Source organism: Babylonia areolata, chromosome 20 (genome assembly GCF_041734735.1).
Source record: "Babylonia areolata isolate BAREFJ2019XMU chromosome 20, ASM4173473v1, whole genome shotgun sequence".
In the NCBI taxonomy this organism is placed as follows: Eukaryota; Metazoa; Mollusca; class Gastropoda; order Neogastropoda; family Buccinidae; genus Babylonia; species Babylonia areolata.
This window is the reverse complement of record NC_134895.1, coordinates 764,674-777,173: the sequence shown is the minus strand read 5'-3', so window position 1 is coordinate 777,173 and position 12,500 is coordinate 764,674. Positions and strand designations below refer to the sequence as shown.

The 12,500-nt window shown below is 48.5% G+C and overlaps 1 protein-coding gene across 6 annotated transcripts in view; it reads left to right on the top strand.

Moving 5' to 3' along the window:
- Positions 1-12,500, top strand: part of LOC143294854 (uncharacterized) — an 80,221-nt gene that overhangs the window by 46,730 nt on the left and 20,991 nt on the right. For all 6 annotated transcript variants that reach the window (XM_076606363.1, XM_076606364.1, XM_076606365.1 and 3 more), the window contains one exon: positions 704-944. In XM_076606363.1, the coding sequence (XP_076462478.1) occupies positions 704-944 (241 nt within the window). The remainder of the gene's footprint in view (positions 1-703; positions 945-12,500) is intronic.

Sequence of the window (12,500 nt, the reverse complement as noted above, 5' to 3'; positions counted from 1 at the left end):
GAGAACACGCCCAGAGACGCTCCGTGAAGTGGATGATATTTTACTGTGTCGCCCCAGTCTCCCCATTTCAGCCCACAGCACACTCCTCTGGGTTCTGGAGAGAGGGGGGTGGGGAGAGGGGGGTGGAGAGAGGGGGGTGGAGAGAGGGGGGGTGGGGAGAGGGGGGTGGAGAGAGGGGGGGTGGGGAGAGGGGGGTGGAGAGAGGGGGGTGGAGAGAGGGGAAAGAGAAGTCAGGATGCTACAGAAAAGGTAGAAAACTAAGAAATGCATAACTAACATGACATTAGCTTTAACAGTAACAATTCAATAATGATGATAATAACTGAAACCATTAACACAATTATGAAGTACATTAATTTAAAGGAATGGAGAAATAGGGCTATGAACTAATGCCTTTGAAAGTTCTACAAAAAGAACCTCGTTAGAAATAACTTCCAAAAAAATTATCTGCAGAATAGTTACTTTTCAATGAAATACTTGGGCAAGAAGATACGTATCTCCTGACAGTGTGTGTGTGTGTGTGTATGTGTGTGTGTGTGTGTGTGTGTGTGTGTGTCTGTGTGTCTGTGTGTGTGTGTGTGTCTGTGTGTGTGTGTGTCTGTGTGTGTGTGTGTGTGTGTGTGTCTGTGTGTGTGTGTGTCTGTGTGTGTGTCTGTGTGTGTGTGTGTGTGTGTGTGTGTGTGTGTGTGTGTGTGTGTGGAAGGAGGGGGCATGTCAGACGACAGCAGAGGGCACCGCGCACTGTCTGTGTGGGCACCACGGCCTGCAGTACATGGCTGACAGAGGCTGTGTCTCTGCTGACGTCACTGAGGCCAGCACTGCCGCCACCACCACCACCACCACTACTACCACAACCACCACAACCACTGCCACAACCACTACTACTACTATTGCTGCTGCTACAACTACGTCGACAGAACCGTGGACTGAGATGAATGAGACAGGTGAGTATTGGTGATGATGATGATAATGATGATAATGGTGATGATGATGCTGGTGGTGGTGGTGATGATGATGATGATGGTGGTGGTGGTGGTTGGTGGTGATGATGATCATGATGGTGGTGGTGATGATGATGATGGTGGTGGTGATGATGATGATGGTGGTGGTGATGACGAAAATGATGGTGGTGCTGGTTGTGGTGGTGGTGATGATGATGATGGTGGTGGTGGTGATGATGATGATGGTGGTGGTGATGATGATGATGGTGCTGGTGGTGCTGGTTGTGGTGGTGGTGATGATGATGATGGTGGTGGTGATGATGATGATGGTGCTGGTGGTGCTGGTTGTGGTGGTGGTGATGATGATGATGGTGGTGGCGGTGGTGACGGTGATGATGATGATGGTGGTGGTGGTGGTGATTGGAATCACCTTGATTCAAATCAGACAGGATGAATGGATGGAGGAGCTGGTGCCCCACCATTGTTGGAGGAGAGGTGGAGCATCTTCTTCCTTCATCAGCATCTTTTTTATTATTATTATTGAGTCATTATCCCCACCTCCACCATGGATTATTATTATTATCATCATCAATCATCAGGCTATTATTATGATGGATTATCACAGCATTCATCACATCAGGTCCATCACATCAGTCTATCATTATTATAATTATTATCATTATCCCCCACCATTATGTAGTATTATCATCGATCATCATCATCATCACTCCATCATCTATCCGTATTAAATTACCCCCTTCTTCATTATTATGCTCATGTAATGTGCTCATGATTATTAGTACCAGGGCGATATAGCCAGTATCCGAAAAGCTAGAGCGTTATACGTATATATTATGTCATAAATATGCTATATACAGAGATATATAGATACCATGATATTATGACATAGATATATAGATAGGTTGTGTATATATATAGAGATGAGAGATAGAGATAGAGGTTCTCAGCCGTCGCACCTGCACGGCTCAGTACCCATGAGACGCGAGCTGTCTCGAAATGCATGACCGCAGTCTTACTGACAGACAGTGAACAGCACTGATACACCTAGTACCAGTCTAGATACCATTCCGCCATGCCTGGACCTCTGACACATTGCCAGACACCTTCACCAACCCCCCCCCTCCCCCATCCCCCCACGGGTCTGGAAGACAGCAGTCCAGGTTGGGAACTTAACAGCCACCACCCCACCCCACGGCCACAACGACCAACCCCCCACCACCAGACCAGACCCCCCAAACCGGTGAATACCTTCACGGACTCCGAATTAAAGTTGTCTGACACAAAACTATGCCCTCTCTGTTTGTCCGTACATTATCGTTAGTCCTCCCTCCCCCTCCCTCCCCACCTTCCCCAAACTACCAACAGCTCCCCCCCCTCAGTGCCCTCCTTCCCTCCCCCAACATAAGTCACAGTCAGCCACTACGTGTACAGATGTGTCCGCCCCGCCCCGCACCCCTCCCCCCTCCCCCTCTGTCCCAGCCAAACGGCACATGACGTGACAGATGGACCTAGCGCCCCTCACAACTACAGCACTACTGGGGACCTCAAGACTCGGTGATTAATGATTAAATTTCCGGCCGCTGAGAACTCGATGTCCCCCTATGCCTGGGAACTGATGGACGTTCATGGGACACCCGTAGGTTGCTACAACATGGCAGGGACAAAATGAACAGCTCCGAGGTCAGCGGTCACAAGTAATGCGAGGACAAAGGTCGAGGCGGGGGGAGGTGGAGGGGGCACAAGGGGAATTCTTTCTGGACGTCTCTTGTAGGGTTTTTTATATCATTTTTTTAAACAACGTTTTATTTTCTTGTTTGAATGAATGAATCGGCAATATCCACATTTATCCCCCCACCCCCCCCCCCCCTCTGTACTCCTCTGTGTGAGCGACGGAGAAACAGAAAAAAAACAGACAGACAGACAGACAGACAGAGTAAAACAGACCACACCGACACCACCTGAAGCCGGGTCATCACACACTGACATGGGCAGCGAAAGTGGAAGGAAAGTGTGTGTGTGTGTGTGTGTGTGTGTGTGTGTGTGTGTGTGTTTGTGTTTTTGTGTGCTTGTGTTTTTTTGTTTGTTTGTGTGTGTGTGTGTGTGGCTGGACCAGTGTAGCTGTGAGCTCTCTCTATCTCTGTGTGTGTGTGTGTGTGTGTCTGGACCAGTGTGGCTGTGAGCTGTGTGTGTGTGTGTGTGTGTGTGTGTGTGGACCAGTGTGGCTGTGAGCTGTGTGTGTGTGTGTGTGTGTGTGTGTGTGTGTGTGTGTGTGTGTGTGTGTCTGGACCAGTGTGGCTGTGAGCTGTGTGTGTGTGTGTGTGTGTGTGTGTGTGTGTGTGTGGACCAGTGTGGCTGTGAGCTGTGTGTGTGTGTGTGTGTGTGTGTGTCTGGACCAGTGTGGCTGTGAGCTCTGTGTGTGTGTGTGTGTGTGTGTGGACCAGTGTGGCTGTGAGCTGTGTGTGTGTGTGTGTGTGTGTGTGTGTGTGGACCAGTGTGGCTGTGAGCTGTGTGTGTGTGTGTGTGTGTGTGTGTGGACCAGTGTGGCTGTGAGCTGTGTGTGTGTGTGTGTGTGTGTGTGTGTGTGGACCAGTGTGGCTGTGAGCTGTGTGTGTGTGTGTGTGTGTGTGTGTGTGGACCAGTGTGGCTGTGAGCTGTGTGTGTGTGTGTGTGTGTGTGTGTGGACCAGTGTGGGTGTGAGCTGTGTGTGTGTGTGTGGCTGGACAAGTGTGGGTGTGAGCTGTGTGTGTGTGTGTGTGTGTGTGTGTGGCTGGACAAGTGTGGGTGTGAGCTGTGTGTGTGTGTGTGTGTGTGTGTGTGGCTGGACAAGTGTGGGTGTGAGCTCTCTCTCTCTCTCTTTCGTCTTGATGTGAACACGACTGATTCCGTCTCTGATTGGGGCAAACATTGTGGATATTGCCAATTAATTTTTTATTTAACGTATGTTTATTTGGTGGTGATATTATACTTCTTTTTTTCTTTCTTTCCTTTTCTTTTTTCTTTAATAATTCCACCTCCCCAAATCCCTGTCCCCATTATCCATGCATCACCAGGAAGAGAGGATCTAATTCCAATTCATGAACTGCAGTCAGTGTCGATAACTATCATCTCCATGGAGCGGTATCAACACTGTGATCAAGGAACTCTCCTTCAGGAAAGCAGACGGTGGGGTTTGTCTTGCACGTGTTCACTGTGACGCCGAGAGTGTCAGTGATATCAAAATGAGCTGTTGTTTGGTCACACACACACACACACACACACACACACAGAGGCGGGGTGGGGGGCGAAGAATGAGATAGAGAGAGAGAGGCATTGAAGCAGAGATAAATAGAGAGAGACAGAGACAGTGAGACAGACAGACAGACAGAGAGAGAGAGAGGCGGAGAGACACAAACACAGGCAGAGAGAAAAACACAGAGAGAGAAAGACAGTGATGAAGAAAGAGATAGAAAGACAGAGAGACAACGAGAGAGACAGACAGACAGAGGGACAAAGAGAGAGAGACAGAGAGAGAGGGGGGGAAACTGTCGCAGAGACAGAGAGAGGGGGGGGGGGAAACTGTCGCAGAGACAGAGAGAGAGGGGGGGGGGAACTGTCGCAGAGACAGAGAGAGAGGGGAAAACTGTCGCAGAGACAGAGAGAGGGGGGGGGGGAACTGTCGCAGAGACAGAGAGAGAGGGGAAAACTGTCGCAGAGACAGAGAGAGGGGGGGGGGGAACTGTCGCAGAGACAGAGAGAGGGGGGGGGAACTGTCGCAGAGACAGAGAGAGGGGGGGGGGAACTGTCGCAGAGACAGAGAGAGGGGGGGGGAACTGTCGCAGAGACAGAGAGAGAGGGGGGAAAACTGTCGCAGAGACAGAGAGAGGGGGGGGGGGAACTGTCGCAGAGACAGAGAGAGAGGGAAAACTGTCGCAGAGACAGAGAGAGGGGGGGGGGAACTGTCGCAGAGACAGAGAGAGGGGGGGGGGGAACTGTCGCAGAGACAGAGAGAGGGGGGGGGAACTGTCGCAGAGACAGAGAGAGAGGGGGAAAACTGTCGCAGAGACAGAGAGAGGGGGGGGGGGAACTGTCGCAGAGACAGAGAGAGAGGGAAAACTGTCGCAGAGACAGAGAGAGGGGGGGGGGAACTGTCGCAGAGACAGAGAGAGAGGGAAAACTGTCGCAGAGACAGAGAGAGGGGGGGGGGAACTGTCGCAGAGACAGAGAGAGGGGGGGGAACTGTCGCAGAGACAGAGAGAGAGGGGGAAAACTGTCGCAGAGACAGAGAGAGGGGGGGGGGGGAACTGTCGCAGAGACAGAGAGAGAGGGAAAACTGTCGCAGAGACAGAGAGAGGGGGGGGGGAACTGTCGCAGAGACAGAGAGAGAGGGAAAACTGTCGCAGAGACAGAGAGAGGGGGGGGGGAACTGTCGCAGAGACAGAGAGAGAGGGAAAACTGTCGCAGAGACAGAGAGAGGGGGGGGGGAACTGTCGCAGAGACAGAGAGAGGGGGGGGGGGAACTGTCGCAGAGACAGAGAGAGAGGGGGAAAACTGTCGCAGAGACAGAGAGAGGGGGGGGGGAACTGTCGCAGAGACAGAGAGAGAGGGAAAACTGTCGCAGAGACAGAGAGAGGGGGGGGGGGAACTGTCGCAGAGACAGAGAGAGGGGGGGGGGGGAACTGTCGCAGAGACAGAGAGAGAGGGGGGGGGGGAACTGTCGCAGAGACAGAGAGAGAGGGAAAACTGTCGCAGAGACAGAGAGAGGGGGGGGGGAACTGTCGCAGAGACAGAGAGAGGGGGGGGGGGAACTGTCGCAGAGACAGAGAGAGAGGGGGGGGGGAACTGTCGCAGAGACAGAGAGAGGGGGGGAAAACTGTCGCAGAGACAGAGAGAGAGGGGGGGGGGGAACTGTCGCAGAGACAGAGAGAGGGGGGGGAAAACTGTCGCAGAGACAGAGAGAGAGGGGGGGGGAAAACTGTCGCAGAGACAGAGAGAGAGGGGGGGGGGGAACTGTCGCAGAGACAGAGAGAGGGGGGGGAAAACTGTCGCAGAGACAGAGAGAGGGGGGAACTGTCGCAGAGACAGAGAGAGAGGAAGACAGACAGAGAGAGACAGAGACAGAGAAGACACAGACAGGTATAAAAAATCTAAAGAGACGAGGCATGAAGTGTATTACATGTGCCCCCTGGATGCATTGAAACAACACACCTCAGCCTGTTTCACACACACCTCGGCCTGTTTCACACACACCTCGGCCTGTTTCACACACACCTCGGCCTGTTTCACACACACCTCAGCCTGTTTCACACACACCTCGGCCTGTTTCACACACACCTCAGCCTGTTTCACACACACCTCGGCCTGTTTCACACACACCGTACAGAGAATGAGTGGTGTCAAAAGACAAACAATACACCTCGGCCTGTTTCACACACACCTCAGCCTGTTTCACACACACCTCGGCCTGTTTCACACACACCGTACAGAGAATGAGTGGTGTCAAAAGACAAACAATACACCTCAGCCTGTTTCACACACACCTCAGCCTGTTTCACACACACCTCGGCCTGTTTCACACACACCGTACAGAGAATGAGTGGTGTCAAAAGACAAACAAGACACCTCGGTCTGTTTCACACACACCGTACAGAGAATGAGTAGTGTCAAAAGACAAACAATACACCTCGGTCTGTTTCACACACACCGTACAGAGAATGAGTGGTGTCAAAAGACAAACAATACACCTCAGCCTGTTTCACACACACCTCAGCCTGTTTCACACACACCTCAGCCTGTTTCACACACACCGTACAGAGAATGAGTGGTGTCAAAAGACAAACAATACACCTCAGCCTGTTTCACACACACCGTACAGAGAATGAGTGGTGTCAAAAGACAAACAAACACAAAACACCCACGTGAGCAAACACGCAAACACACATCATTTCTTCGCAATAGACAAATAGTGACGAGCGCAATAGCCGAGTGGTTAAAGCGGTGCACTTTCAATCTGAGGGTCCCGGGTTCGAATCTCGGTAACGGCGCCTGGTGGGTAAAGGGTGGAGATTTTTCCGATCTCCCAGGTCAACATATGTGCAGAACCGCCTTCGTATGTATGCGCTTGCAGAAGATCAAATATGCACGTTAAAGATCCTGAAAACTATGTTAGCTTTCGGTGGGTTGTGGAAACAAGAACATACCCAGCATGCACACACCCCGAAAGCGGAGTGTGGCTGCTTACATAGCGGGGTAAAAACGGTCATACACGTAAAATCCCACTCGTATACATACGGGTGAACGTGGGAGTTGCAGCCCACGAACGCAGAAGACAATATTAATTTCGCTGCACTATCAATGTACAAAGTTTCACTGAAAACAGACACGTATGGTCGAAGCGAAGTTATGTTTTGTTATGGTTCAATTTATGGTTTTTCATGGTCCAAGTTATGTTTTCATGGTCCAGGTTATGTTTTCATGGTCCAAGTTATGGTTTTTCATGGTCCAGGTTATGTTTTCATGGTCCAGGTTGTTTTCATGGTCCAAGTATGTTTTCATGGTCCAAGTTATGGTTTTTCATGGTCCAGGTTATGTTTTCATGGTCCAAGTATGTTTTCATGGTCCAAGTTATGGTTTTTCATGGTCCAGGTTATGTTTTCATGGTCCAAGTTATGTTTTCATGGTCCAGGTTATGTTTTCATGGTCCAAGTATGTTTTCATGGTCCAAGTTATGGTTTTTCATGGTCCAGGTTATGTTTTCATGGTCCAAGTATGTTTTCATTGTCCAAGTTATGGTTTTTCATGGTCCAGGTTATGCTTTTACTCTGTCTTTCTTCATTTTTTTTTCTCCTCCCCCCCTGCCCCCCCCCCCCCCACCCCCCCACCCCCTCTCTCTTTCTCTTGATGCTCCAAGCCTCTCTGTGTCTTTCTCCGGGTTACCGCCCTTCCCGCTTTGCCTGCTGGACATGTGTCTGCTGGACATGTGTCTGTTGGACATGTGTCTGCTGGACATGTGTCTGTTGGACATGTGTCTGCTGTTCATGTGTCTGTTGGACATGTGTCTGTTGGACATGTGTCTGTTGGACATGTGTCTGTCTGTTGGACATGTGTCTGTTGGACATGTGTCTGTTGGACATGTGTCTGTTGGACATGTGTCTGCTGGACATGTGTCTGTTGGACATGTGTCTGCTGGACATGTGTCTGTTGGACATGTGTCTGCTGTTCATGTGTCTGTTGGACATGTGTCTGCTGTTCATGTGTCTGCTGTTCATGTGTCTGCTGTTCATGTGTCTGCTGTTCTTGTGTCTGCTGTTCATGTGTCTGTTGGACATGTGTCTGCTGTTCATGTGTCTGTTGGACATGTGTCTGCTGGACATGTGTCTGCTGTTCATGTGTCTGTTGGACATGTGTCTGCTGTTCATGTGTCTGCTGTTCATGTGTCTGCTGTTCATGTGTCTGTCTGCTGTTCATGTGTCTGCTGTTCATGTGTCTGCTGTACATGTGTCTGCTGGACATGTGTCTGTTGGACATGTGTCTGTCTGCTGGACATGTGTCTGTTGGACATGTGTCTGCTGTTCATGTGTCTGTTGGACATGTGTCTGTTGGACATGTGTCTGCTGTTCATGTGTCTGCTGTTCATGTGTCTGCTGTTCATGTGTCTGTTGGACATGTGTCTGTTGGACATGTGTCTGCTGTTCATGTGTCTGCTGTTCATGTGTCTGCTGTTCATGTGTCTGCTGTTCATGTGTCTGCTGTTCATGTGTCTGCTGTTCATGTGTCTGTCTGCTGTTCATGTGTCTGTCTGCTGTTCATGTGTCTGCTGTTCATGTGTCTGTCTGCTGTTCATGTGTCTGCTGTTCATGTGTCTGTCTGCTGTTCATGTGTCTGTTGGACATGTGTCTGCTGTTCATGTGTCTGCTGTTCATGTGTCTGTTGGACATGTGTCTGCTGGACATGTGTCTGCTGTTCATGTGTCTGCTGTTCATGTGTCTGCTGTTCATGTGTCTGTTGGACATGTGTCTGCTGTTCATGTGTCTGCTGTTCATGTGTCTGCTGGACATGTGTCTGCTGTTCATGTGTCTGCTGTTCATGTGTCTGCTGGACATGTGTCTGCTGTTCATGTGTCTGCTGTTCATGTGTCTGCTGTTCATGTGTCTGTTGGACATGTGTCTGCTGTTCATGTGTCTGCTGTTCATGTGTCTGCTGTTCATGTGTCTGCTGTTCATGTGTCTGTTGGACATGTGTCTGCTGTTCATGTGTCTGCTGTTCATGTGTCTGCTGGACATGTGTCTGCTGTTCATGTGTCTGCTGTTCATGTGTCTGCTGTTCATGTGTCTGCTGTTCATGTGTCTGCTGGACATGTGTCTGCTGTTCATGTGTCTGCTGTTCATGTGTCTGCTGTTCATGTGTCTGCTGTTCATGTGTCTGCTGTTCATGTGTCTGCTGTTCATGTGTCTGCTGTTCATGTGTCTGCTGTTCATGTGTCTGCTGTTCATGTGTCTGTTGGACATGTGTCTGCTGTTCATGTGTCTGCTGTTCATGTGTCTGCTGTTCATGTGTCTGCTGGACATGTGTCTGCTGTTCATGTGTCTGCTGTTCATGTGTCTGCTGTTCATGTGTCTGCTGGACATGTGTCTGCTGTTCATGTGTCTGCTGTTCTTGTGTCTGCTGTTCATGTGTCTGTTGGACATGTGTCTGCTGTTCATGTGTCTGCTGTTCTTGTGTCTGCTGTTCATGTGTCTGCTGGACATGTGTCTGCTGTTCATGTGTCTGCTGTTCATGTGTCTGCTGGACATGTGTCTGTTGGACATGTGTCTGCTGTTCATGTGTCTGTTGGACATGTGTCTGTTGGACATGTGTCTGTTGGACATGTGTCTGTCTGCTGTTCATGTGTCTGCTGGACATGTGTCTGTTGGACATGTGTCTGCTGGACATGTGTCTGTTGGACATGTGTCTGCTGTTCATGTGTCTGTTGGACATGTGTCTGTTGGACATGTGTCTGTTGGACATGTGTCTGCTGTTCATGTGTCTGCTGTTCATGTGTCTGCTGTTCATGTGTCTGCTGTTCATGTGTCTGCTGTTCATGTGTCTGCTGTTCATGTGTCTGCTGGACATGTGTCTGTCTGCTGGACATTATCTGCTGGACATGTGTGCACAGGGCGGGGACTGGATGAAAGAAAGCACGTCAGTGCATGCTCATCTATTATCCTGGAAAATAAAGGATTTGTCTTGTCTTGACTTGACTTGTCTTGTCTTGTCTTCCTACCCCGTTTTGCCCTTTGTGTGTCTGTCTCTGTCTCTGTAACTGTCTGTCTGTCTCTCATTCTCTCTCTCTGTCTCTGTCTTTTTCACACACACCCCCTCTCTCTTTCTCTTTCTCGCTTTCAATCTTTCTCTGTCTCTGTATCTCTCTGTCGGTTTTACTCTGTCTGTCTGTTCTTTATTTCTGTCTCTCCCTCTCTTTCTGTATCTGTCTCTGTCTGTCTGTCTGTCTGTCTCTCTTTCTCCTCTTTCTCTCTCTCCCATTTATATTTTGTCTGTCTGTCTGTCTGTCTGTCTGTCTGTCTCTCTGTTCAGTTTCATTTGATGTCTATCCACATTAAGTGATATTAGACATGATAAAAAAGAGTGTGGAAGAGGGGGGTAGGCTAGGGGGGGAGAGGGAGGAGGAGGAGAAAGGGATGAAAACAATATTATTCACAACGATGGTAGTGAGTTGTCTCTCTCTCTCTCTCTCTCTCTCTCTCTCTCTCTCTCTCTCGTGTGTGTGTGTGTGTGTGTGTGTGTGTGTGTGTGTGTGTGTGTGTGTGTGTGTGTGTGATTCTCTCTTTGTACCTCTATGAATTACTATGTATAAATAGCTCTCTCTCTCTCTCTCTCTCTCTCTCTCTCTCTCTCTCTCTCTCTCTCTCTCTCCCTCCCTCCCTTCTTCCCTGCATATTATCAACAGATCAATATCGGTTTATGTCTCCTTTGATGCGTACTAGAAAATTGCCTTGCCTTTAGGCTCGTCTTTAGAGAGGGATGAATAGTTTTAACTCACTCAGTACGGCCAGTCCTCTCTTCTCCTCTACACAGACCCCTCGGATGTCCAGTGGGTGTCTGAATGACCCAACCTTTAGCTTCCGTCGTCAGAATTGTGGTATTCTTTGTCAACATTCACCTCTTCAGTATAAGAACCTTCCGCTTGCAATATTTTGATGATGGTAATTGGGGTGAAACGCTGTTAACGTCGTCTCTTTCGCCGTTCGTATGGAGAGAGTTAAAAAGCTATATAAAAACAACAAACCCAAAATCCGTTTCATCATAACTATTATTGTATTATTGCGGCGAGGGCTGGATGTAAACCAGATTTTTTTTTTTCTTTTTTGTATCCAGCAACATCGTTGATAAAGATTGTATCTCGACTTTATTGTTGGCATGTATTGACAGCGGAATCCGAACCCGAACCCAACGATGTTATTGAGCGATCCTCCCCGTTCATACCAAGTGCTATGCGTGTGAAGGTGAATGCCCCCCCCCCCTTTTTTTCCAATGTTCACTGTTCCATTACACACTTTGTACGCTGTTCATTGTTCCATTAATGTTCACTGTTCCATTACACACTTTGCACGCTGTTCATTGTTCCATTAATGTTCACTGTTACATTACACACTGTTCATTGTTCCATTACACACCATGCACACTATTAATCAACACACCTTGCACACTGTTCATTGTTTCATTACACACTTTGCACACTGTTTATTGTTCCATTACACACCATGCACACTATTAATCAACACACTTTGCACACTGTCCATTGTTCCATTACACACTTTGCACACTGTTCATTGTTCCATTACACACCATGCACACTATTAATCAACACACCTTGCACAATGTTCACTGTTTCATTACACACTTTGCACACTGTTCACTGTTCCATTACACACTTTGCACACTGTTCATTGTTCCATTACACACTTTGCACACTGTTCATTGTTCCATTACACACCATGCACACTATTAATCAACACACTTTGCACACTGTTCATTGTTCCATTACACACCATGCACACTATTAATCAACACACTTTGCACACTGTTCATTGTTCCATTACACACTTTGCACACTGTTCATTGTTCCATTACACACTTTGCACACTGTTCATTGTTCCATTACACACCATGCACACTATTAATCAACACACCTTGCACAATGTTCACTGTTTCATTACACACTTTGCACACTGTTCATTGTTCCATTACACACTTTGCACACTGTTCACTGTTCCATTACACACTTTGCACACTATTAATCAACACACTTTGCACACTGTTCATTGTTCCATTACACACTTTGCACACTGTTCATTGTTCCATTACACACCATGCACACTATTAATCAACACACTTTGCACACTGTCCATTGTTCCATTACACACTTTGCACACTGTTCATTGTTCCATTACACACCATGCACACTATTAATCAACACACCTTGCACAATGTTCACTGTTTCATTACACACTTTGCACACTGTTCACTGTTCCATTACACACTTTGCACACTGTTCATTGTTCC